The sequence below is a fragment of the Morus notabilis genome, unplaced genomic scaffold (genome assembly GCF_000414095.1).
Source record: "Morus notabilis unplaced genomic scaffold, ASM41409v2 Scaffold502, whole genome shotgun sequence".
In the NCBI taxonomy this organism is placed as follows: domain Eukaryota; kingdom Viridiplantae; phylum Streptophyta; class Magnoliopsida; order Rosales; family Moraceae; genus Morus; species Morus notabilis.
Window position 1 is genome coordinate 449,032 of NW_010364639.1, and position 27,975 is coordinate 477,006.

Consider the following 27,975-nt stretch of genomic DNA (forward strand, 5'->3'; position numbering starts at 1 on the left):
AAACTCATTAATGTCTCTCTCTCTGCTCGAGAGAGGAGAAAACGAAAACAAAAAATAAAAAAGACTAAAAGTCATTTTTCATTTCTCTTTTATTTTACACTAAATCAAAAAATCGTTTTCATTTTCGCCTTTTGTCTTTATTGCGCCAAACACCATTTTAGAAACGTTTTCATTTTTCTTTCTCGAAAAACATGAAAAATAAAAATGGGATCAATTCCAAACATAGCCATAGGTTTTTCTCATAATCAAACTTTTGACCCAAAAAGCAAGGTTTGAACATGAATCAGAATGTGAGATGATATAAATGTGTACAATGGTAATAATAGGTACTATTCTCAATAACCTCAAAATACAGAGCATAAAAATGAAAATAAATCCCCATACACATATGTATATATCAATGTTAGCTACTGAATTTTATTATAGGCCATTATATTCTTTAATTAGTTTTTTGAATAACACATTATATTCTTTAATTAGTTCTGTCATCATAATGACTTTCTATTGTTTTGTCAATAAAAAATGTAAAGAAAAAAAAAAGAAAACTCAACATTAGTTGAAAAATTATATTGTTTTACGGAAAAAAAAAAGAAAACAAGAAAACAAACACATTGGCCTTTGTGTATGTGAGAAAATGACAAGTCTAACGCTTTGGAAGATGCCAAAGGATCTGTTGGAAGCATCGACTCACACTTCGCAAGGTACAGCCTCATCAAACTTTAATATTATTAATATTGTATTAGTATATCCTTCAAAAAAATATTGTGTTAGTATAATTCTGACCTACGCATATATATATATATGTATATATATATGTATAATATCTTAATTAATTAAGACAATGTAATCACGCCTGTAAGTTTGAGCTCTTTTCTGTATTATATGTAATTTATAATTATAGGTGATGGGGCGGCTTTGATGAAGGGTACCCTAGTTGGGAGCTCTTTTGCTATTATATTATTCGGAACTTTATTTCCGAGTTTTTTTATTTGGATTTTTTCATCATCAATTTAGTAAGTTAAAAACTAACAAAAATCAGTAAGAACAAGTGTCATTGTAATTAAATTTAATTAGCGGACAGATTAACAAGTTTAAGGGTATTCATGTAACTTTCTAAGTTAATTAATATATTAGTTTAATATAGGGTCTACAATTAAACACACACACACACACATATATGCATTTATATATATTATAAGGTTATCAATTATAAAAAATAAGCTTAGTAGCAGAACTTTTTAATCATTTTATCTAAGCAAAGTAAATGGAAAAGAAAAATGTAGGGAAAAAAAAAGAACCATCACTTATTACTCCTTTTATCTTCTTTATATTCGGTGCATTTTAAGAAGAATATACATAAATGGTTAATAATCGTAATAGAATAAACCGAAACCAACCAGATGGAAAACAGTACTTAATTCTTTTTTTTTAAAGTGCTTAATACGGTAGCTAGGTATTTAATGAATTAAGTATACCTGCTTTTCCTAATTCCTATTGGGGGTTTGACATCATTTATTTGATTTAGTTTTTGTTCATTGAATTTATTTTGCTCGGTGGATGTTGATATCATATTATTCCAGCCCGCGAAATTAAATTCACTTAAAACTAATTTATAGAATCAAACTGATGTATAATTAAAAAAAAAAAAAAAAAACAAAGAAAACACAAATCGATCACATGGACACGAGCTAAAATAAAAAAATATTGTTCCAATCTTATTACTTCATTGCAAAATTTCTTCACCTGAAGCATTATGATGAGCACACATTACGTTTAATTAATAGCACATACCATAGTAGTAGCATAATTATGGCATTGTAGGCTTATTTTCGAAAGTTTGCTAAATAAAATGTCTCCAGTTTGAGTATAATATTGAGAAGTATTTGAGCTAGTAAAAAAAAGTGTTTAAGAGTATTTACAGGTTAGCTAGTTATGGCTCGATACAATCATATATGCTTCTTCATTAAAAAAAAAAAAAAAAACAAATTAAGTTCTGAGTATACTGAAATTATGTCTCTTTTTTTATTAACAATAAAACATAATTAAAAATAAAAGTTCTTCGTTATATTAATGTCTATATTGATGCAAGAGTATACTTGAACTTGAAAATAATCTACGTGGTTTGGGTTTCAAAAAAGTGTTGCGTCTATAGATTCGTAACGAGACTTCTTGAATTAAAGGCTCAAACGAGTGATATTTGTAGTGGATTCTCGAATCTAGTCTTGAGTAATGTCTAAAAGAATTAATTGCGCTTCTCCAATCAGTTACAATTTTTAAGAGAAATGAATGCGTCACTCCAACATCATATACTAGCTTACAAAATGGAACTAATTTTTTTTTTTTCTTTAATATCACATCAACGCAAGCTAGAATGATATTTTATGTATGCTTGATCCACTTTCTTCTAGATATTTTTGATAAAATTGTATTTAAGTATAAGTCATAGCACATAATATTGTTTCCATACAGCTAAACAGGCATGCTGGTTGTCATATGGTAAGTGACAGAAATTACATCTGGAAATAATAATGATTTTTTAATAATAAACTTATATAGTAATTTAATGTTTAATCAATGGGTTAGGCATTCTGAATCTGATATTCAGTCAAAAGGAAGAAAAAATGACTCGATCAAAATTACTGGATAAATAGGGCATATTCTGTGTTCTATCTATTAACAAAATGTTATTTTTTGTCAACATCACGCGTATATTCCGTCATTTTTTTATTTACACTTAAATAATTGATGAAAAAATTAAAACTGAAACAAATTGATAGATCCAACTTAAATTTGAGATGTGTTAAAATTTAAAAATAAAAATGAGATTGAGAATAAATTTAAGGTACTTTTTGTTAGATTAACCCGCTTAGTTAATAAATCTTGTTGAGAATGGATTATCACAAAAGAAACCTGATGGACATTTTAGGGTATGTATATTGACCAAGTAATTAAGCTACTACATGTCAGGAATATCTCCATTTTCCAGTCTGTTGTCTTTAAGCTTTTTCTAATTAATTATGGCCAGTTTCCAAGTTTTATTTGTAATTACAACTCACTCAATAATTTTCTTTATTCGTTTTAGCAATCGAAAACTTGAAAGGTTTCAGATATAAGTTTGTAAATGGAATGTTTGTTGGTTCGAATAACTCTAGTCAACCGTATAACGGCCCTTTTGAAAAATACTATATTAATTTCAACATGATGTTTATATGTTTCATATTCTAATTATCTCTCTCGAATAATTTTTAACCAATCATATTTTATCATTTTATTTGATAGCTCTAAACACTAAAGTACAAAAAAAATCAGTTAAAAAATATTAACCCACTTGATGTTCTTTTTTTGAAATTATTATTAACCCACTTTAGATTTCACGGAAAAAAAAAAAAACCTCATTTTAGATTTCAATAGGATCCAATAGCTTGTTGCAAAATGCATAATATATATCTGACCAAAAAATGCATAATATATATATATATATATATATATTGGTATCGATGACTCCTGTAAATGCATAAAATTATAGTCTAGCCTTGTACTAAAATTTGGAGAATGCGAGAATATGGGTGGACACAACCCTTTTTATTACTCTCCACACCCCATTTCTAAACACATATCCCACATAATTTTAAATTGATTGAATTTACTTTCTACACACCCCTATTATTCCAAAATTACCCCAAACTATTTTCATAGGATTATTAATTCTTGATCATTTTTCTTTTCACACCTATTATTTTATTTTAATTTTTTATTTTAATATTATCATTTCTATATTTCTCTATTTTTTAAGTTGAAGCTTTAGGCATGCCACTTTTTTTTATTAAAATATTTAAAAAAAACATAAAGGACACTCAAAAATATAAAATAGAAAGAAATATAATTCACGAAATAAAAAGTAAATAAAAAAGCAACAAAGTTATTATATTATTGAGGTATAATTAAAAATATAAAATAAAAAAAGATTGAAGAACAAATAAACGAGCAAAATAAGCATAAAAAATAATAAAATGAAAAAAAAAAAAAAACAATTCGACTTTATAAGAAACGAAAGGAAAATGAGACAAAATGATTTTTCCTTTCAAAAATGAAATAATTAGAAAATAAAAACATTAACACAAAACAAAAGAAAGAAATAAAATATCATCATTTTTATAATAAAATTAATTATGTAATTAAGTCTATTATAATTGTCATTTTACAAGAGAGTATTTTCTAATAAAAAAATTATAATTAAATGGGAAGTATAAAGAGTAAAGAGTGGTGTGTGAATAGAACCACACTTGTACTATAACTGAAGAATTTAGAACTTAATGCATTGAAAACGATTTTAAAAAAGGTGAAAGAATCCAAATGGAATAATATATAAAACTGGCAACCAGCAAAATTAATCTAAAAATTTGTAGATTTTAACGGGAGTACGTACATACAGTAATTGAGCATATAGATATTAATATTTAATATGTTAATATTTATATATACATTATAGGGAGATCAATATAATCGAATCAAGTACTCTTTTGCGTCCTTATCTGGTAAATTAGTTGGCACTAGCTTTATGATCATGGGTCGTTGGCAATCAAAATGCATTGAGCTACATATGTACGTTCTATTTATCATTTATTTATTTATTTTAATTATAAAAATAATAACAATAATAATAGTAATAATAATAATAACAAGTACAATACTAATAATAATAATAATAATAATAATAGTAATTTGTTGTTGGGTTAGGGGTTAGTTAGTAGGCTGTTGCACATTATTATATGTAGTTAGGCTTACCCCCATCCTATCCTCTCCTACACACACGTATTCAAATTATTCAAATCTAATTGGCTAAGAAGTAAGAACATATTAGCCGTGTTTGGAATTGATCCCGTTTTTATTTTTCACTTTTTTTAAGAAATAAAAATGAAAATATTTTCAAAACGGCATTTGACACAATAAAAATAAAAAACAAAAATAAAAACGATTTTTTAGTTTAGTGTAAAATGAGAGAGAAATGAAAAATGACTTTTAATCGTCTTTCATTTTTTGTTTTCATTTTCTCCTCTCTCGAGCAGAGAGAGAAAGAGAGACATTAATGAGTTTTTTTTTACATTGGAAATAATCTCTTAATAAAATTACTAAACGCATTTTTAAAAATGATTTATGTCCGAGATTGAAAACGTTTTCAGTTTCATTTTCATACAAAAAATAAAATCATTTTAAAACGAGTTCCAAACGCGCCCATTATCTTTCTAGTAATAAGAATCTCTCTCTTTCAAGGAATATAATTTAATTTTCTTGTTTTTTCTATCCCCATATTTCAATTAATTATAAACAAAATACTAATTATATAAGTATTGCAGATGGTAAAATCTACAATCAATTTATACTGGTGGTAGTTTATGACTAATCCGATGTTGTTTGAGTAGAACTAGCATATGAATAGAGAAGCGGAACGTAAAAAATAAATAAGAATACAAGAATTTAAAGTCGTTTACTTTTAATGTAAAGACTATGTCCAATTTGAATGTTCTCTGAAAAGGGCAAAAAAAAAAAGAAAAAATTCAACTTCTTCCGCCAATCCACAGACCAAGCTAGACCCCAACCAATTCAAACCTTTCAAGAAATTGTCCTCAGGAGATGGTCTATTTTTCTTTATTTTCTTTCAACGAAATTACATTTATGTCATATATTTAATAGATTTTCCGCGGTATTAGTCAAACTCATTTTTGTAAACATATTGTTGATAATTTAAGAATATTATTAGATTGAGGCTTCTTTTCAGTCAAATGGATCTCAATGTTAAAGATCCTCTCCCTTGAAATTCTTACAGCAACTTTAATTTTTCTTATTCTTTTTTTTTTTCTTGAACTTCAAAGGTTGGAAAACTCAAACTTTACGTTTCAAGATGGAGTCAAGTGTGAAATTATCATTAAATTATACTAGCAATCACAATAACTTGCCTATTAAGTAAAATATTCATTTGGGTTATATTGGAATTACGCGCGCGCATATATATATATATACACACACATATACTAGTGTGTGTGTATTTTATTCAATATATAGTACAATTAACTACTCTTGGAAATTAAATATTATTGATGCTACTAAACCGTCTTAGTTGGTTAAGAAAAAAGAAACCAGACCCAATTACCTTATATTATGTTTGAATTAATACGGGTAAGAGACAAGGAGAGAGACGAAGGCACACCAATATGGAGGGTTACTCCGCCCAATTATTTAAAATCAAATGTAAATTAAATATAGCTAATCAAAGACCCACCACCATAATCATAAACAGTATACACTACCTAAAATATTCTTAACTATTCAATTAATTAATTTTTGTGTCAATATTCTAATTAGTGTAGCCTCTTATATATCTTCCTTCATATACTTCATGTAATATAGTACTCTATGATAGAAGTCAAACCCCATTTTATCAAACCTCTTCCTTCTTCTAAATTTCTAATCTTTGTTTGATACTCTTTTGTCCCTGCAGCCTCCAAGATCACGATTCATCTGTGAAGAACCTTGGATTTTTGTTTTATGTTTTATCATCTTTTTGTACAAAAAAAAAAAGGTTTTTTTTTTTTTTTTTTTTTTTTTTTTTTTCCCCTTCTTCCCATGTGACATTCTAGGGAAAAATTGAGAATCTCTAGGGGTTATGTGGAATGAAAGTCAGGAACCAACAAGCAAATACAGAGGAAAATGATTTGAATTCCATGGAATTCAGAAGTGGTTTGTTTTGGTAGTACTTGGTGGAAGCTAAAACTAGTTATATATATATATATATATATGTTGGAAAAGTGGCTATGAGTTTGATAATCCAATGGGGCGACCTCCAATGTTAAGAAGATGATGGAGGGATTATTGGTCAACAATTGGGTTTCAAGAACATGTAGATGTTTGATCTTGTGCCTCTTCATTCTTGCTCAATCAACTTGTGCACAAAAAGGTAAGTATTGAATGAATTTTACTAGATCAGGGCAATAATATTGTTTTATATTGGGGTAACCCAATTTCAAGAAATATTACAACATCAAAATGTTTGATTCTTGATGAATAGGTTTTTTTCTTTCAATTTGGCCTTAGGATTTTATAACGTTTAGATTGTTTTAGTATTAAATAATTGATCATTGATTATTATTTCAGTGGGGATTTCAAATTTTAAGACATATTATTAGGTTCATGTCTTCAAATTTAGCGGTGGAGAAAAAAATATCACGTGATGTTGCAATTGCGCTTATTAACCCATAATTGATCTGGTTATTAATTAATAAAAGCATTGAAAATGGTTGACGTATCTATATCTAACCTAGGTTTGTTTGTTTAATTTCCTTTCATTTAATTTCTTGTAGATCAAAACTATAGAACAATTTTTCTTCTTAAAGAAAATTAAAAAAAAAAAAAAAAAACTTACGGCTCTACAAAACCACAAATTCAAATTAATCAAGATCCACCTTAGAACTCCCTATATATATATATATATTGCTTCAACAAGGAATTTTTAGTTTTTAGTTACATAACCAGTTACTTTTAATGCAGATTTTGTTAGCATAGCATGTTGCCGGGAGTCTAATTATACAGATCCTAATACTACCATAAGCTGGGATACAGATTACCGCTGGTTTCCTGATAGGAAAAATTGCCGGAAGATAAGCAAGGCGTCGACAAACCACACCGGCGACGATGAAGCTCGAATATTCGACATAGATTATTCATGGAAAAGATGTTACAGCCTAGACACAACAAGGGGTGAAGAGTACTTGATAAGGGGTACATTTTTATACTATGAAAACATATTGCTATATGAGACATCATTTTCAGTTTCGGTCGGTGTCACAAACATTAGCCAAGTGAATTCTGCCGAGGACTTTGAGGTTGAGGGGATTTTTAGAGCCACTAAGGAGAGCATAGACTTCTGCTTGGTCAAGACTGAAGGAGATCCTTATATCTCACGCCTTGTGTTGAGGCCTTTAAAAGGTTTAGAGTATTTACAAGACTTCTCTTCTTCTAGTGTTCTGAAAGTGGTCAGAAGAATTAATTTGGGAGCCAAGGATGGGGACATCATTAAGTAAGTTTTCTATTTTCTTTTTTCTTGAACAAAGATGTTTGAAATTTAAGATTACACTTACTATTACAAAATGGATACGAAAAAGTACCTACTTACAAGACAAATTATCTTTTTCAATTTGATATAATTTTGTTAATAGTTTTTTATGAAAATTGAATTTTTGAAAGGCCTGAGTTTCCATCTTAAAAAATAAGTAATCCAACGTCTTTATAAATTGATTTAAACAATGCGAGACTTGGATTCATTTTATCATTTACAGCAGTTTAATGTTCAAAACTTTATCCTTACATTCATACCCTAGTACCTTTTACACAAAATCACACGGTTACTATGGTTTTGTTTTTTTTTTTTGTGTGGTAATTTCAGGTACCCAACTGATCCAAGTGACAGAATTTGGAAACCATTAACAAGTTCTGGCACAGCAAATACTACTATACAAGGCTCTAATGTCAAAATCTCCAACTACACTGGCAAAGTGAGAGCACCATTACAAGTTCTACAAACAGCCTTATCTGATCAAAACCGCTTGGAGATTCTCCACAATGATCTGGACAAAGGAAATCACCAGTACCGTCTGACCCTCTACTTTCTTGAACTGAATACGACAGTTTATTCTGGCCAAAGGGTGTTTGATATATACGTGAACAATCAGAGAATGAAGTCGTCGTTTGATATAAAGGGTGGTGGGTCCAACTATAAGGAGGTTCGTCACGATGTAAGAGCAAATGGGTTTCTTAATTTAACACTGGTGAAGGCCTCTGGGTCTTCTTTGGGGCCCATTTGCAATGCTTATGAGATCTTACAGGTGTTCCCATGGGCCCAAGAGACTAGCCCAAGTGATGGTAAGTTCCATTTTCCCCCTTCAAAAAAAAAAAAAAAAAAAAAATCCACAACGTTATGTGAATATTTCAAGTGCAAGTTAAGGAGGACATATATATTGGAAGTGTGCTTAAAAAAAATATATATATAAATCAAAATATTGCTTAGAAACACGACTTGGAGGTAGCAATATAATTTGGAGAATTCAGTAATAGACATGAAAAAAATATCTTATTGTTAGATCATAATTAAGAACCGTCACATTTTATTTTTTAATTGATATGATTTTAATGTGATATAACTATGTATTATTATTAGGATTTTTTTTTTTTCAATACTCTACCCGGGAATTCTCTGTATAATTTTCGTTTTATCCCAATGTAGAATTCATGAAGTTAGAAAGTATGTGTATCATTTTGAAACCTTTGTATGACAAACTCTCATCAACTTTAATTCTTTAGTGAACGGTATTTTGGAGGTCAAGCGTGAGCTGTTGGCTTGTAATGAGGAGAATAAGGTTTTGGAGAGTTGGACTGGAGATCCATGTTTTCCATTTTCCTGGGAAGGCCTGTCTTGTGAGTCCATTAATGGTTCAACTGTCATAGCCAAACTGTAAGTCTCTGAGAATCATTACTTAAAAGTGGTTGAGTTTATTAAGATCTTTATGTTTGTTTAGCAATGATTCATATATATATATATATATATATATAATGTTGTACTTTTCAGGAGCCTTCCTTCAATGAATCTTAAAGGGCCAATTCCTCCAAGTATTACCAAGTTGACCAACTTAATTACCCTGTATGTTGACAGACGATTGTTTTTTCTATTTGGGCTCTCAATGTTGTCGCTTTTGTCCTAAATTGTCGTCTCTTACTCAATTCTGATTATTTTGTGATGTATAGGAATCTGAGCTCCAATGGCTTCACTGGCGAAATTCCAGCCTTCCCTTCTTCCTCCATGTTGAGATCAGTGTAATTTCTCTCTCTTTTTTTTTAAAAATTTATTTTCTTCTCTCTCAATGTTCCAATTGAATTTGTTTCATTCAACTTTGCAAATCTTTTTGTGGATGTTATTTATCATCTCTTGTTTGATAAAAAATTTTACTTACCAGGGATCTAAGGAACAATGATCTTAGGGGGCCACTTCCAGGATCTCTTGCAATGATGCAACATTTGGAAATATTGTAAGTTTCTGATTTTCAACTTATGTGCTCTTCTGTAATACAAAAACAAGTAAATTTCATAACACGGGCCAATTTGGTATTGCTTTTGGGAGGCCTCAAAAGCCATTTGTGCATAATACGATGCAAGTAGTATGTTTGACAAGTTTTTTTAAGTACTTTTCATATATATAGTTGCACGTTTAACTCTTGAGCAGTCTTATCTAACCTCTTGAGTTATGGCCCCATCACTTATAGGTGGGACCACCATTTCGTGAGTAGCTAGAGGTCGTGTGGGGTTAAAATATATTATAAATAAAAGTAGAACTTCTAGTTTCGTCGATAGTTCATAAATTTAGAATTATAATTTAAAATTATTCTCATTTTATATGTATTTTTTGTGAGAAAAAATATTGTAATGAGTCACGAATCATTATAAGAGAGAGTAATATTTATCCCATTCATTACCTGTTTACTTCCAGATATGTTGGCTGCAACCCTGTTGCCAAAGAGGATCCATCTAGCTTCAATAGCTCAAAACTTGACACAAGGTAATTGCAACATTTGTCTTGTTTAATAACGACAAAATCTGAAACTTGAACATCCATTTTGCAGCTCTGGAACATGCAACCCAGGACCAGCTTCTTCGAAACGAAGAATCATCATAGGCTCTGTGGCATGTGGATCTTTACTATTGACTCTGGCGGCTGGAGCTTTCGTCCTTTGCTTTTACAGACAAAAATTGATGCCTCAAGGAATATTCAATGGCAAAGGATTTAAAGGACCTCCGATGTCAAAGAGTGAGTACTCTAATCCGTATAATTCCATATCCACTATATTCTCTTTGCGCATATGCATAAAAGCCAGTTAATGCTGCTAAATCAGTACTGTGTGTGTATTTTGGACAAAAGTTTCCAAAGTATGATTTTATTTTTCATATCAAACTGCAGAAAATGGAGGTTTAATATTCTCAATACCAATAGTAGAAGAATTTGTTGTGAAGTCAATAACCATACAGACATTTACCCTGGCCAACATAGAAGCTGCCACCCAAAATTACAATACTTTGATAGGCGAAGGTGGCTTTGGTTCCGTTTATCGTGGCACTCTGCCAGACGGTCAAGAAGTTGCGGTGAAGGCCCGATCGGCAACGTCAACTCAGGGGACTCGAGAATTCGAAAACGAGGTACCACTTTACTAGACGGTCTTACATTTTGTTGTCATTTAATTTTCTTTAAAACTATGCTAACAGAAACCTTTTGATTTACTTTGCAGTTAAATCTTCTTTCCACTATACGCCATGAGAATTTGGTGCCTCTACTTGGTTATTGTAGTGAAAATGAGCAACAAATTCTTGTTTATCCATTCATGTCCAATGGCTCGCTACAAGATCGCCTCTATGGTACTTCCCGCGTCGATTCTTCTTCCTTCTTCTAACGTATTGACCTTGAATTTTTGATGAAAAAGACTGATTTCTTATAACAGGAGAAGCAGCAAAAAGAAAAAGGCTGGACTGGCCAACCAGACTGTCCATTGCTCTTGGTGCTGCTCGAGGCAAGTGGAATAGGAATATCATATATACATATTGTCTTATATCCCGACAAGACTGAGTCACCTGGTGAAATCCACTGTGTTTAACCATGGCAACCTAAATCCTAAATTAGGCCTTTGATATAGTCATATTTAAATGCATATTCTCTTTGGAATAGATTGTTCTGGTTAACATAGAGGATCAATGAAATTCTGAAGAATGCTTTCATTCAACAGGATTGACTCATCTTCACACATATGCCGGGCGTTGTGTTATACATAGGGATGTGAAATCGAGCAACATACTTCTAGATCAAAGCATGACAGCCAAGGTTGCCGATTTCGGCTTCTCAAAATATGCTCCTCAAGAAGGTGACAGTGGCGCTTCTTTGGAAGTAAGGGGAACTGCGGGATATTTGGACCCAGAGTAAGTTTTTTCCTTGAGCAAAACTTTCAACCCCTGCCTGTTAATGTAACCAAGTAAAACAATCTAACTAAATCAAAATTTATACTCTGCAGATACTACACAACCCACCACTTATCTGACAAAAGCGACGTCTTTAGCTTCGGCGTGGTGCTACTTGAAATTATAAGCGGCAGGGAGCCTCTCAATATTCGCAGGCCACGGAACGAGTGGAGCTTAGTTGAATGGGTATGCAACTTGTCCTCATGTTCTCCGAACTCATATTTTTTAGGCACATTTAGTGTCTTTGTGCTGAACAAAATTAGCGTCCGTCTGCAAATAAACATTTCCACTGCCTGTGGTGCTCATAAACTATGCATGTCATTCACAGGAAGAGTCACTAGAATTGATTTGTGATGTATTTTATTAAACATCTTCTTGATAAGCTATTGACTTCGAAGTCTTATGTGACTAAATATAAGTGTAATTTACTTTATAAGGGAATCACTATAATTAGTTCCATATTTGGTTAATGGGTTCGAATCAAATGATTTGAACCAAAATTCAAATTTTTATGAGAAAAAAGACTTAAACAGAACCATTAGAACCAGGGTCTGAATCCCGTTATCAAACAAGCACTTAATATATTTTTTTAACATGCTTGGAGAACCAAACAAGATCTTCATCTGACCAAGATACACATTTCTCTGCAGGCTAAACAACACGCAAGGGAGACAAACATAGATGAAATTGTGGATCCAAGCATAAAGGGAGGTTACCATGCGGAGGCAATGTGGAGAGTGGTGGAGATGGCATTGCTATGCATTGAGCCCTTCTCTGTTTATAGACCATCCATGGCCGACATTGTACGCGAATTAGAGGATTCTCTAATCATAGAGAACAATGCATCAGAATACATGAGGTCAATAGAGAGCTCAGGATCCATAGTATTGGACAGGAAAATTGTTATACCATCCTCCACTCCCACAGAGGCTTCACCTGTTTTGACTCAACCCTTGCCTCCTCCAGAGCCAAGATAATATAATTATAACCAATGAGTTTTGTCAATGATAAGATTTTTGTCCCATCATTACACTTTGAATGCAACAAGAAAATGGTTAATCTTTTTTCTGAGACTTACCTTATTGATTCTGATCCGGTTGTTCTTTCACGTTATTCGCTTAAGCAATTTGCTTTTCACAAGAATATAGAATGAGCTCTATTTTGACACTATTTGCCTAGGAGCTGATGAACAATATGTAAATGCTCACAACTGGGTAACAAAAAACGAATTTGGTCAGCCATTGGTCTTAATCAGTCTTGACTGTTGCGAAACATGATCGAAATGCAAAACCCGCAATGAAGCTAATAACAAATAAGCATTGAAGGGTGGGTCATTGGTATCAATTAATGCTCCGTTTGTTTCGGAGGTTCTAGCCTGATTTAGGACTATAGTTCTTAGTTCGCTACAGTGTTTTTCTCTCATAAAAAATTTAAATTTCAAAAATCAGAGTCATAAATCATGATTCTGAACTCATGAACCAAACGTCACCTAAGTTAAAAATCAACTTTCCTTGATCATAAGCTAGAGTCATGTAACTATTGTTATTGGGGTAGTTTCCCATTAACAACTTTCCTTATTTTATTTTTGTTTGGTCTCCTATTTTATTTTTTGTTTTATATATTAAAAAATATTACAGTTATATATATATATATATTGTCATAATTTGATTCTTATCACGCCAGGTTATCAAATTTTCATATTTGATAATAATCACTGATAGAAATATAATTATTAAAAATTCGTCTACACATATATGTGTGTGTGCGCGCGCGCGTTTTTCTTTTCTAATATCCAGAAATTCTTCAAACCCACTTTGCGAGAGAACCAAACCCTGCAATCTTTAGGAGACGGAAACCATGAGTGAATGGATCTTTAGATTATTGGTCCTCATCATGAGTTCTAATTATCACTCCAGAAACCTCTTCTCTAATTTGACTATTTCTCTTCTATCCATATACTCTCGTCAATAATGATCCTACACCAATAGTCTTAAGCTTCTCTCAGATTCTGTGAGTACACCTTCGTAAATGTAAGCATGAATACCATTGGATACATAATCTATATTTGTAAAGTGTATACTTCAGCATCATGTCAAAATAGGCCAAACATGACCATGCTTTTTGGTAAAGCTATAAGGAGAATGCTAATATAGAAATTATAAACATAATCCCGAGTCACAACTATGAATCAGTGATCAATATTAAACGTGCGCAAACTTTCCCAAAAGTGAAGTGTATGTATATATATATACAGAAAGTTACTAAGTAGAATACACAAGGAATACATGTTTCTAGACGGTTTACAAGACCAAGAAGTCTGTTCATAATCTCGATACAGAGAGGGGGAGGTTCTTTAAGCTGCATTACAACAAACATAATTTTATTTGGAAACTCTAACTATTAAAAAGAGACGGGTTAGCTGATGCCGTACCCACTTGTACTTCGAGTAGTTCAAGCCGACGTTCCAGAGTATCAAGCTTCTCATTCAATGAAGCCAACTTGCTCTTTGTTGTAGCCTCTGAAATAGCAAGAAGAACAAAATAATAAGATGAGAATATTGTAACACTAAGACCCAATACCAGAACCACCTTGCAAGAACAAAAGAAGATTTCCAATTCACCTAGAGCATTTCCAAACAAAAGCATGACTAAGAAAGAGAAATTAAACTGACGTAGGATTGACGCAACAATTCCTCCCTAAAGTTGCAAACTGGAAGGAGAGCCGCAATCAAATCCTTTAAACATCAACCCATGACCAAACTCGGGAATCCACCCGAAGCACTATCCATTTGGGCCCTTACTTCGAGGAGTCCCTTACGAATCCGTGGGAGCACCCAACAGACGGGCTCAAGCACTTCTTCGAGGCCCAAGCCATGTAGTCCCCCTCCCAAGTTCAAGTATGCCCGGGCATTATAAACATATAAAAGTACTGCAGTACAACACTAGCAGGGAAATAAAGAAGTTCGCCTTCCCCACCTAGAGCAAGGGCCGTCTCTGCATATTTTGGTTGTATTTAATGTATTCTAATTATACTATCTTCTAGTATAATCATTAGAACTTGGTCTAATTGGATTTATTGGTTGTTTCATCAATGATGTTGGATCAAAACCCCTTTTTGACTCTGCATTGGTAATTCTACTATTATTGGTGAACAGTGATTGAATAATTCCTTCATAGAGATCGATAACATAATTCACATGGATATAGTGAGTCTGGCTCGGGCTGCTTTAGTGGTACGTTTCGCCTACAGATTTATGGATACTACCAACAAAAAAATCTCATTTACTAGCAATTTTATGACTTTATCTTGAGCAAGAGGACAATGTAAGAGACAAACATTTGAATTCAAATAAAACTGAAGCAAAGACTCCACCAGAGTTACTAATAACAGCTCATAGATTTGGTTATGAGAAAAGCAATAAAATTCATCTATCAAAATGCGAAGACTAGTCTTAAACTATGAGCAGCAAGAAAGCTTATTATACAAGCGAAAATTAACAATAGCTACAAATTGCTTATCCTAAACAAGACATTGAACTTTTTAGGAATTACAGCCCAAATTCCGAATATTCGAGAGCAATACAAAAAACAAAAAGAACATAAACACGCAGGCTTGATAGTGATCGAGCCTCGAAATGAGAGCTACATCCACTTACGCTGCAAAAAACTTGGTCAGTTATCACCAGAATCCTGGTTTTGGCAACTCAAGCCACAGAACAATCAGTCAAATTTTCCAATTGGGGTGAACCCTATGTAGTCAAAGATTGCCCTTTATAACAGCCTAAGGCGCTCCCCAAAAAAATAAAAAAAAACACACATGGCAAACCAAAAGTTTTAAATTTGAAGCAAGAGTTTTAACTAATTCATTCATATGGTAAAGAATATAGATGTTGATGAGCTAGGCACTAATGGGTTCTCAATCAAATTGCTTGATTAATTCGAAAATTAACGCACAAGAAAATCAATCCAAAACGCCTAATTAGGAACGCCGAATCAGCAAAATTTCCATAAGAAACTCAAATAAAAAAAATGGATTGACCAAAGTCAACTGGCAATATCTCAAACGACACAAACCCAGATGAGCAAAAACCATGAAAAAGAAAACCCAAATGGTGGAAAAAAGGGAGGACTTTGGGGAAGATGGGCATTTACCGAATTGAACAAGGAAATCGAAAAGGCGGCGAACGTTGAGGGAAATGTGGGAAATGAACTCGCGATTCTCCCAATCGGCTTGAACTGCTATTCCAACGTTCACTGCATTTGTAATCCCTCCTGCTCTTGCCATTTTGCTGTACTCTCTCTCTTGCCCACACCACAGAGATGATACTCAGAAGGAAGGTTTCGAGATCTAAAAAACTCGGATTTGTAAAGAAACGGAAGGGATTGGTTGGGGCAGTTAGGTCGGGGAAGTGGACTTGTGTTTACTTTTTAGTACCTGATATAATGGCAATATGTTACTGCGCCGACACGATTCGAAAATAATATAAATTTTATAGGTTAAAATTAAGAAAAAAAATATTTATATTAAAATTAAATCGATCTGAAATTGATATAAAAAATACAGGTCAGTTTTAGAATAGACCCGCCTAATTCAAATACAATACGAAACTCATAAAAAATTAAAAAATACATATATTTTTAATTACATATTTTTTATTTTATTATGAACTTGTGATATCATGAAAGTTATACTCAAAATTTAATACTATTATTTGCTTAATTTCAATGGATGTTATTGTTTTTTTATGTGTTATGAATTTTAAGTTATTTTTAATATGTAAAAAACTAAATAAAAGTATACAATTTTCGTGTCAATTTCGGGTTCACGGGTCAATTTTGTGTCACATGTCATTTTCGTGTCGTGTCAACCCGTAAAGTGATCGTATCGTGTTCATAGTTTACTATAAATTTTAAATGAAACGATCAAAACACGACACGTAACACGAATTATCACCTCTACTTTGAAGGTAAGCTCTTTCTCTCTCTTCACTCCAATTTTACCATTTACCACATAAAACATCTTTTTTTATTTTTTTCCTCCTAAATCTAAACAAACAAAATCCAGGCGTAATTACTCTCTGTCGGGGTCCGGTAGACCAGGAGTATAACGCGTGTGAGATTGACACACGTAAGTATATGACTCGTTAAAATAAGATCCAACGTTGCCGAAGTACATGGAAAGCTTTGAAGTAGATAAAGATGGCAAGACTCCGACGAAGAGATGGGATGGTTAGGCGGGCCCAAAGAGAACCGAAAGAATTAGATCCTAAGACCCGCTTTGTTATTGAATGACCAAAATGCCCATGCAAAACAAGCTAGAGAACTCGAAAAAAAAAATGTATAAAACAAACTACATAGATGAATAATGATAGGAAGAATGATCAGGTAGTTGATGGAGATGAGATTTGCATATTGCACAGGGCATTGGCAGTGCAGTGCTTTGGAGACAGATGCGGATTGCTTTAAGAGTGAAGAAAGTGACTCGTTTGGTGGATAAGGCTTGGTGAAGAGCGAAAGTGTGACTCACGAGGCGGATAAGGCTCTAGTAAAGAGACACTCCCAGAGTAGACGCGGGCGGTTCTGACAGAGAGGACGTCGTTTGGGTAGCGAAAGTGACCCCGAGGATGAATTCTCAAGTGTTTCTCGAAGAATATGAAGAAACTTCAAAATATTCTCGAATACTAACGAAGGAAGAACAAAGGGAGTTCTTGAGGAGTTTCTAACGCTGGCAACACTTAGAAACTATACAACCCCTTAAGAACTTGAGGAAATTTAAGTCTTTGTAGCAACAGATTGAAGGAAAATTGATCATAGTGTGGGCTAAATGAGAGAGAGACAGAGTAGTGTTTCTTGTGGGTGTTATGGCTATGTTGAAATGAGAGAGATATTTATAGGTGAAAATGGTAGTATTTTGGCAGCAACTCTAGAGGCAAACTGACGGCACTCTAACGGAGGCCTACACACGCAATTCTGATGCTACAAAACCATCTGCCACTTTTTCTGGAGTTGAAAAGGAGTTTGGCCATAAGTGAAATGAAAAGTTCATGATGTTTGCTCCAAAGGCAGATCGGTGACGCTCTGATAGAGACCTACACACGCAATCCTGTTGGAGCAAAACCATCAGATGCCTTTCATGGTTGACAAAGAGATGGTCTAAAAATGGAATGACTTAGAGGCAAAGTTCCGGATTTAGGGTTGATATGGAGCTCTCCTAAGTCTAAAACTCTCAAAGAGTGTTTGACTCAACTTCATGCTTTGTTGACCTCCTCTTTCGAAGGTTTGATCATGTGTCAAACCTTGTCAGAGATGGTTTGTACGAGAATGGTTAAGCAACTATCATATTTGCTCTGACGTGAAGATTTGCTCCGGCAGGTGAGCTTGGGTAGAAGAAGTGCAAAGGAGGCGTGTCTGACACGGAGAAAGGCTCTGTTAGGCATACTTGGACAGTTAGACGTAAAGAAAATGCTCCAAGACACATGCCTCTCCAAGACACATGCCTGCCACGGAAGGAGCTTCCGTTAAGTATTATCTGGCAAGGATAGAAGAAGTTTTGAGGATATGTCTGTCACGGATGATGACTTCGTTGGGCAATTCCAGTGTGAATGGATCCTCCGTTGAAGTTAAAACAACGAGATTCAAACATTGGCTGGCGGGAAAAACTCAAAGGGATTGACTTGAGGTTTTGAGCTTCTAAAAGGACTGGAGGAAGGCCTTTTACAAATTCTTTTCGCCTATTTATATTTAATTAGATTAGTATGAAAACCCTCCAAGTGAGATTTAAATTAATATTGAATTAAATGATAAATAGGCTACATGACCCATTAAACTACGACCCACGTAAATTCTCCGAACATGGTTTGGGTTTACGAAGCGAGTCAAATAACATTACGTAACACAAAAGTTGGGTCTGGACCCATAAATGGACCAGTATAAAATCGGATATTAACACTCTCAAATGTCGAAAATTGAATATCAACGTAATTGTTCTAGGATTTCTCTCTCAAATAGCCATCACTACTAATAGCCATCACTACTTTTATCAAAGGTAATTGTGTCTTTTTTTCTTTTATATAGTTAATTTTGACTAAACATAACATCAATATTGTGCGATAAGAAGATGTAGAAATGAATTTCGTCTTATTAAAAATACAAGAAATAATCAGCATTTCTTAATAATATATAACGCATCCGCATTTTAATTTGATTAAACACGAGAGGTTTACGACATCAATGTAATCACAAGCCGTTTTCTCTCAAAAAGTTGGATTTTTGGCGTGAACGGTCCCTAAACATTATTTTTAAGAAGTGATAATTTCATCCTAATTGGTTTTTCAGCCAATTAGTTCATGAACTTAATTTCTTAGCAGGTTGCTCCTAACAATAAATTGACGCTGGCTTTTTTATGTTAATAGAAGCCATTTTGATCTTCAAAGACATAAAGTTCACTTAAAGAACATGTCGTTTATTCTTCAAAGCTATCTCATTTCTCGGCTAAAGTTTCTTATACGGCCATCAGAAAACAGAAAACGCGGCATTTTAAAGAAGTTGTTTACACGTTTAAACGACATTTGGTTATTTAGATCGTCTCTCTAGTGTGCAATCACTAATGGGATATTTGGGAAAGCTTGAGGATTTATAGAACTACTGAAATTTAAACACATCCACTGTTCCACTTTACTTGAACACTGTAAGGCAACCTGTTATGAATGATGAATGGTTCTTCCAAGTTCTTAAAATATTATTTCCAGGCAGTTATTGCCACCAATCCCTCATGGGGATATGCCCAAAGCAGTCGAAATTAACTTCACTCCCACCGGAGAATTTACATCATGTAAAAGCCTGCAGCTCCAATTCGCATCCCCATCGAGCAGTTGATTGAAAAATCAAGCGGTTGCAACTTGTAGGAGGCCATTGTGCCTGAGTAGTGGCTCTGGTGAAGGTTCGCGCCCTCGGAATTCCACAAAAACCTGGTGGTGTTCAGCAAATCAGCTTAAATGAGATCCAAAAGTTTACACCCGGTAAGAGCAGTCCATCAGAATCACAAAGCAAGGATCCCACATGGCAGAAACCCAATTTTCTAAGGTTTAAGTGGTAATAATACCACAATGACAAAGACTTGTAGCGGTATAGCAAGTGAGAAAAACTGGAAGCATGAAAATATTCTCCGGCGAAGAAACTGGAAAAGAAAAGAAAGACCATTATACAAGAAGATATGTTTTCACGGACTGACCTCTAGTGGTTCTTTTCCGCCTCCAAGAGCAAGAATGGTTTCTCTGAACCTCTGCCCTGTTTCTTTGACAGCCTATTGCAAGATAACAGTTATTTAGGCATCCAGTATATTCGGTAGAACAAATAGAGACTACGGCATGTTTAATTTAGATTTGAACGTGACTTTTGTTGATTTATGTTTTCATCATACATGAGACTCTCATTTATTTATTTATTTATTTCCTTGTTTTACGTTTAGGAGAAGCAGCAAAAAACCGGACAGTATACAAGTACTTTTTTTATTCCCTCACAGTATTGGATACTATGATTGAAATGTACGAGACTTTCCTAAATATATTTTTAAAGAAGAAAAAAACTTCCAAGTGATTTTGGCAATGTTACAATGTCAAACTTATGCAGCAGGCAGTGCTACAAATTTAGAATCTACTTTCTTTTTATCGAAAGATACACATTTGGAAACTAATCAAGCTATGATTTGTTCCAAACTTTTGAAAGAGTGTGACGCAAAATTCTTTCGGGGAGCTCTATTGGACTTACCTTGCTGTCGTCCAATCCAGCATCCTCAAATGCAGAGAAAGCATCTGCTGACAACACCTCGGCCCACTGAAAAACAATAGAAATTTGCCTCAGGAGATGTGAAAATAGGAAACAAAAATAAGATTACAAATTAAGCTCACACATCATTAAGAAAACACAGATTCTATTCTCATTTTAAGTCTCTATGTGGGTATCCTCAAGCTGAAAGGTGAGGGGAATAATATTAAAGGTGCAATACTTCTCAAAGAAAGTGTTTTGCAATTAGCTAATAGGAAGCATAACAATACCTTGTAACTGTAGTATCCAGCTGCATAACCACCTAACAGTTGCAAAGAGTAACATATTAAACACACATAAGAGATGAGATAGTAGCTAAAATGAAAAACAATTTAAGATTTTGAAATCAAATTAGAAAGATACAGCAAACCTGCAAATATATGGCTGAAACCACACAGGAACCTGTCTTCTGGAAGGGGCGCGAGCACTTGTGTTCTTTCACAAATCTTCCTGTCAACATCATAGATGGATTCTGAACCACCAGGAATGTATCTTGTATGCAGCTCCAAATCCACACTCGCAAATCTTATCTGAAAATTAATAAGTAAATCTATAAGCAAATATATACCACACAAGTCTTCAGAATACAAATATTGCTCAATGCTTGGATAATCAATCAAAATAAATAAATAAATAAATAAAAGGGGGAAGATAAATCCCATGAGAAACCTTTCATTTGAGGACAAATATAACACTGTATTGTTAACATTTAGATTCTTAAATAGCAAGTTAAATATATATATATATATATATATTTCCCTAAAAAAAGCTTGACGTGCCATTATCATATAATCCACAACAGTAGCACAAACGAATATAAAAAACACAAGAAAGTAAAGATGGTAGGGGATGAAAAAACAGGACCCGCATATTGAACTAACCTGACGAAGACTTAGGGACCCTGCACGGAAAGTCCTAGCCGCAAGAAGCTTCAGATATACATCTTCAGGAAGAGTTTCACCAGTTTCATAGTGTTTTGCTATACTCATCAAAGTATCCCTATCAGAGCAGTTAACAAATTAATTGCCGACAAAAGCATAAAAACTTTGGAGTACAACACAAGCTAGTTTTTAGAATAAGTTTAGACTTTAGATATTAATTCACGTATATAGCTCAACCACACTAAACACAAGCTACTGTAAATTTAAAAGACACAGTCCTATACCCGAAAAAAAGAGAGGACAAAATACCTATGATAACACCAGTTTTCCATGAACTGTGAAGGCAATTCAACAGCATCCCATTCAATTCCTCGAATACCGGCAACTAGACCCTCATCCTGCTTAGTCAGCATATGCTGAAGTGCATGACCAAATTCATGGAAGACTGTCTCTACCTGCAAACAAATCATAGTTCCTTAACTTTTTTCACAATGTATCTGATAGAGACCCTGATTTTCATTGGGATTTAAGCAGATTACTGAAGAGGACAATGAGAATTTCTTTATTGAACAGATCAATGTCTTGGCTACAGAGTGTGGCAGGGCTTTCGAGAGCCATATCTCTCCCAATCTCAGCTTATCTAAACTAATCCCACAATTTGCCTACCAATCTCACTACTCCCTTTTCCCACTAACTACCTAGCAGACTCTTAACAGAAGCTACTTATCAGAACAAAACCCATCCAACAGCTTTATAACAATCTCACACTCTTACATTCAAGCCAACCAACTACTAAAGACTATATAAGACCTATTGGTTTCATACATAAGACAACCCAAACTTCACTCAGTGTTCTATAATGCTGCATCCCAAAGATGTGGGTTGACTACAATGAACATTTAGATATCCTTTTTCTCTTCTCTTCCCTCCATATACTCCTAAAACAAGATATATAAATGGTGGGCCACCACAGAAGTAGAAATATAGCTAGATGTCCACATTACTATACCTCCACCATTTTTTACCCATGGAGCATAATGATTTCACATTCCTTCATTCATTTTGCACTTTTTTCTTTCCAACAATTACAGCTGAATGTCATTTTTGTTCTTGTTCATTTCGATAGTATGTGGACAGTATGCTCAAATTCTTAATCTAATTAAATTTACCTCACGAAAGGTCATTAAGCTTGGCTTGTTCCCAACTGGTGGTGTTTGATTGCACACCATGTGGGCCACAGGCAACCGTGCAGATGTACCATTCCGTGACAAAACACGACTACGAGAAACAACCTCATCCATCCATGCACCTCCCCTTTTCTCTGAGGGTCGAGTATAAGGATCAAAATAAAAGTATGCAACAGGGTTAGCTGAAGAATCTTTCACGCAGTAGAATCTAACATCCTTATTCCACACCTACAAAGAATAATCATATGTTTAAACTATTATTTCTGTTTGCATTAAAAAACACATTAACATTTAGTGAAATAAACAAAACAAACCAAAGTTGGAGCAGTTGAAATACATACTGGAGCCAGACCATCAGCCGGTTTAACTTCAATTCCAAAAAGTGTCTTGGCAAGGTTGAAAAGGCCATCCATAACCTTTGGCAAGGAGAAATAAGGACGTAATTCTTCCTGCAGTATAAGAAGCCATAAGCACAGGCCACTTAACGCCTTAGTTGAATTCCAAAATCAAAAGATAAATGACCATAAAAAAGAATATAGCTAAGAAAGAGAAAAAAAAAAGTTTAGATACAAAATAATAATAATAGTAATAATAATTTATACTGTAATTTTCTTTTCATGGTAACTCGCGATATCAAAAGAAAAAAGATAAATAAATAGAGAGAGAGCCAAATTTTAAATATTTCTCACAATATTAAAGCAACTGAGTAACAGATAAGTTTTGAAGGGATTTAATGGCGTGAAATAGACAAGTGATAGTAAGTACACCAAAACTGAATTCAAACATAAAATAACTAACATGTGATATAGGCACATGATTGGATAAGATCCTTATATTTCTCTAACTTGCAAACTTGGTATTGAACCATAATCCAACAAAAATCAGTTTTTTCCATAGAAAATGCAAATGCTGGATGCTTGAAGGCCTTAAAAAAAAAATATACAAGCTGATATTGCGTCCATACAAAATGCACAAAGCTAATTACAATATCCAGAAAGTGGAATAAATTATAAGAAATTGCATAGACATGGATTTGCACATGATGACGGGAGGGATCTGACCTCATTGATGTCATATTTTGACTCACGAAGCCTCTCACTCCAAAAGCTAATGTCCCAATGGTTCAAGTCATCAGCTTCTGATGCACCTTGCTTCTTGGAGAAATCCTTAAGATCTTCCATATCTAAAAGGATGAGAGATGCAATCAAACCTTCAGCGTATTTTCCAAAGTAAATGATTTTCCTTGATCAAGAATTATTAACTTTGACAGGGCTTCTTCTTTTTTAACAGTTTCCAAAGTAAAGCGATTGTATTGGACACAATTAGTTTCAAGTCCGGTTTGATTTACACGAGTTGCTCAAGATAAACAGAATTCTAAGAGGATTGGAAATGAAACTAGTTGAATACCACAGAAAAACACAAAAAGCAATAATTGTTGAATAATTTACAGACTTATTCAACAGAGGATGAATTACTATAAAGATTATATTTTCAAAATTATTCAATAAACTTGCACTATTTATATGTCATGTTCATAAATATTGAATACCCCACCTTGAACTGCAGCATCCCAAGACGCACTGCGAAGCTTTTCTAGGAGCTCTTCTGCTTTTTCAACATTTGCCATTTTGGTTGCCATGCTTACCTGTTAGATTGTTCTTGTCATGCCTATTGCAAAAAATTAGTTTTACCATAAGACAAGAAAAACCTACCTCAGCATAGTTGTTGTAATTTAGAATGTTGGCCTTTTCCAACCTAAGCTTCAAAATTTCATCAATGATTGATGTATTATCTAGGTCCCCACTAGAGGCACGAGTAACATAAGCACGGTAAATTTCCTCGCGCAATGACCGGTTTCGAGCATGTTGCATGACAGACAAAAAGCTCGGAGCATCTAAAGTGATTGTCCAGGGCCCGTTCTCAGCAGTAGCGTTTTCATGCCCCTGAAGAGACACACAGATGATGCTTTACGTGATACAGCTGAAAACCAAGTATACATATGAACTTATGATGAACAGTCACATTCAACATGGAATACCTTTGAAATGGCTGTTTGTGCAGCCATCCCAAGAGCAGTAGCTGGCAATCCCTCAATTTCTTTCTTATCAGTAATTAATTTTTCGAACTTTTTTGTGGCATCTAAAACATTCTCCTCAAATTTTTGAGACAATCTTTCCAGTTCCTGCAAGTAAAATCATGATCAAAACACATAATCTAATGCAATATGTGATATGAAAGCTTTCTTCTTAAGCAACACTTATTGAAGCTTTCCTTCTAAGCAACATTTATTATCACATAAACCCATCCAATTTTCAATGTCAACAAGTACTTTTTCTTCCATAATTCATTTAACAAGAGATAGAACCAGCTTCCCCTAACTACTTAACAACAATCATCTGACTTGAGACAAACAAGCATTGATATGTATATATATATATATATATATATATATATATAACAAGCATGTGCTTGATTGAACAATTGATATACTGAAGGCAAAGGGGAAGGGGAAGCCTTCCATCCTGCATGCTTCAATGTTGGAAACTTGAGCACACCTGTTGAATTTTGTTAAAAATCTCTTTCTTATCATCTTCAAGAGAAACACCAAGGAGAACCGCTTCCTTTATTGAGGCTGCATGTGAAAAATTAATATTCAAGAGAAAAGGTTAGACCAAGACAAGTCTAGACTAAATTATTAAGGTGATCTAAGACGAAGAGACATAAAACAGCCAAAGTGGGGTTCACGAAATATAAATACAGTGGCTTTGCAAAGATGCCGTTTGGTATTAAAAAGCAAAGATCTAGACTACTTTTTTTTTTGTATCTAGAAATCCCCAAAAATGAGCCCGGGTTTGAAACTAGAGCCTTGCGCCAAATATGCCTATGAGGCGGTTCGAACCCAGATGGGATGTGGGGAGCAAACCAAAGGCCTGGCCATTCCAACCGACCCCATGGTTAAAGCAAAGCTTTAGAGCTTTAGGTCTCGCTCCCTTCACGAATTCGAGTTTTTAATTTGAACTGAGATATAACATTTCCAGTGAGTTTTTAACTGTAGCAAAAAAAAATTAAATGTGATATTTTATGAGGGTTTTTAACTGTAAAAACTTAAAACTGAAAACTCGAATTGAAATGGCGTTAGAATACTGCCACTGATCTCTTAAGAAGACCTCTTTTACCGGTATAAGCATTATTTCAGCTACTCTCTATATAGAGGGAAAAATATTGGTTTTCAATTCCCATCAACATGATATAAATAGTTTAGACTTTAGACACTCACATTCCACAATACGTTTCCTTGCATCACTAAGCGTATCCCACTCGGGAGATTCTCGAATAGCTTTGAACGCATTATAGATGGGTTTGCTTTGTCCCAACCTAAGCTGGAACTTCACTTTCTCGGGCTGCAAATTCCACAAACAAATAAAATTAAGAACAAACAAAAACAGAAAAACGAAATTGAAACACAAAAAGATCGTATTTCTTTACCAAGTCTGAAAATTTTCCAATTTTCAATTGTCATGTAAAACAAACACCACACCTGGACTTCTTCAATGGCGGAACGAAGGTCGGAGGAATCCTTGACGGACTTGAGATGGTTGACTATCCCCCAGAGAACACTCAACCGGTCAACGATCTTCTCCAACGGCTCGACCAACTTCGGCCAGTTCGGCTCAACCGTCCGCTCCAGCTCCACCAAATCATCCTCCTACAAACACAAACCACTCCAAATCAATCAATCAATCAATCAAACGAAATGCTAGAAACCGAAATCCGAAAAAGAGAGAATCAATCCGCGTACGCACGAGTTTCTTCAGTAGTTCGCGGATCCCGGGGCGCACGTGCGAGGCTTCGACGGCGTCGAACGGCGGGAAGTCGAAGTCCTGAAGGAGCGGATTGGAGTGGAAGAGAGCGTCATCGGCGACGGCGGCGGCGGCAGCCATGGATGGAGGAGAGAGGGAAGACGAAGAGCACGAGAAGGAGAGAGAAGAAGAAGAAGAAGAAGAAGAAGAAGAAGTGGTTATGGCGGATTTGTGGAGGCAGAGAGAGAAGGAAGAAGACCAGAGAGGGCAGAAATGGGATTTTGGGAAATGATTGGATTTGGGAGAAGAGAAGAAACGACGACGAAAAGGTGTGCGTTTAAGGAGAGGGTGGACTGACCGAGAGAGACCAATGCGAGTCGCCATGAGAATGTTTGCTATAAGAAGAGCTCCCAATAGGCCTCTCTTTCGTAGCAAAATTACCAACTTCATTTTTTTTTTCTATGACGATTTTGTCCACAAAAGGTACAAATATCTTGGATGGGATGTGCCTACAAGTTTCTCACTTTAATTTCTTTCGTGCACTCTTACATAGAATTTAGAAATTAGAGTTGTCTTGATTTTCTTTAATTAGGATTTTTTTTAATGGGAATCTTTTGTTGGGTTGGAATCAGAATTTACATTAGTGAGTGGTTAGAGCGCTTTTTTTTGGAAGTTGATAGTTGTTACTTAAAAGTCATATTCCTTTGATATTTAGCAAACAAAATATTCACCACATTTAGAGTAAAAAAATTCCTTTGATATTTAAATAACGTATTCCTTTGACTTTATAATAATATTATTATTATTATTTTGGCTAAAGTTGTCATAACAAGCCAATAGAATCCTTTATAACAACCTTTATTTGCAAACGACATAGCAGCATGTATCCATGTCTGAGTTTTGTAAAACTTCCAATCAGATAGTATCCAGTTTAGAACCGGTAATATGGGTCACAATACGACGACACGACTCGAAAACGACACGAATTTTACGGGTTAGGGTTGAGAAAAAAGAGGTTCGGGTCAAAATTTGATCGACCTGAAATTGACACGAAAAACACGGGTCAATTTCGGGTTGGACCCGCCTAACCCGAACACGACACGAAACTCGTAAAAAACTAAAAAATACATATATTTTGCATTGCATATTTTAAATTTTATTATGAACTTGTGATATCATGATAGTTATACTCAAAATCTTATGTTATTATTTGCTTAATTTCAATGGATGTTATTATAAT

General features: G+C 34.1%; 3 protein-coding genes across 4 annotated transcripts; 1 reads left to right on the forward strand and 2 right to left on the reverse strand.

Moving 5' to 3' along the window:
• The first annotated feature begins 6,595 nt into the window (after positions 1-6,595).
• On the forward strand, positions 6,596-13,085 carry LOC112093213 (nodulation receptor kinase-like). Its single transcript, XM_024171266.1, has 15 exons — positions 6,596-6,952; positions 7,543-8,071; positions 8,438-8,913; positions 9,352-9,502; positions 9,617-9,688; positions 9,793-9,861; positions 10,002-10,073; positions 10,532-10,600; positions 10,665-10,849; positions 11,000-11,235; positions 11,325-11,451; positions 11,535-11,603; positions 11,817-12,006; positions 12,099-12,231; positions 12,696-13,085. Exons 1-15 carry the CDS (start codon positions 6,853-6,855, stop codon positions 13,020-13,022), a joined length of 2,805 nt encoding a protein of 934 aa, XP_024027034.1. The 5' UTR covers positions 6,596-6,852; the 3' UTR covers positions 13,023-13,085.
• Positions 13,086-14,227: 1,142 nt separating this feature from the next.
• Positions 14,228-16,475, reverse strand: LOC21399185 (protein BRICK 1). 2 transcript variants are annotated; one of them, XM_024171257.1, is made up of 3 exons: positions 16,197-16,475; positions 14,477-14,563; positions 14,228-14,403 (listed from the first exon to the last, which is right to left on the reverse strand). In XM_024171257.1, the coding sequence occupies exons 1-3, from the start codon at positions 16,327-16,329 to the stop codon at positions 14,399-14,401; spliced, it is 225 nt and encodes a 74-aa protein (XP_024027025.1). In that variant the 5' UTR covers positions 16,330-16,475; the 3' UTR covers positions 14,228-14,398. The 2 variants fall into 2 exon arrangements, with proteins under 2 accessions (XP_024027025.1, XP_010105126.1); XM_010106824.2 differs by having other exon boundaries at positions 14,228-14,563; positions 16,197-16,472.
• Positions 16,476-19,717: 3,242 nt separating this feature from the next.
• On the reverse strand, positions 19,718-27,269 carry LOC21399186 (probable cytosolic oligopeptidase A). Its single transcript, XM_010106825.2, has 17 exons — positions 26,739-27,269; positions 26,474-26,641; positions 26,213-26,336; positions 25,491-25,567; positions 24,974-25,117; positions 24,648-24,878; positions 24,490-24,580; positions 23,997-24,118; positions 23,277-23,384; positions 22,918-23,163; positions 22,058-22,203; positions 21,749-21,866; positions 21,238-21,397; positions 21,098-21,129; positions 20,811-20,876; positions 20,275-20,346; positions 19,718-20,011 (listed from the first exon to the last, which is right to left on the reverse strand). Exons 1-17 carry the CDS (start codon positions 27,183-27,185, stop codon positions 19,928-19,930), a joined length of 2,436 nt encoding a protein of 811 aa, XP_010105127.1. The 5' UTR covers positions 27,186-27,269; the 3' UTR covers positions 19,718-19,927.
• Between the last annotated feature and the right edge of the window lie 706 nt (positions 27,270-27,975).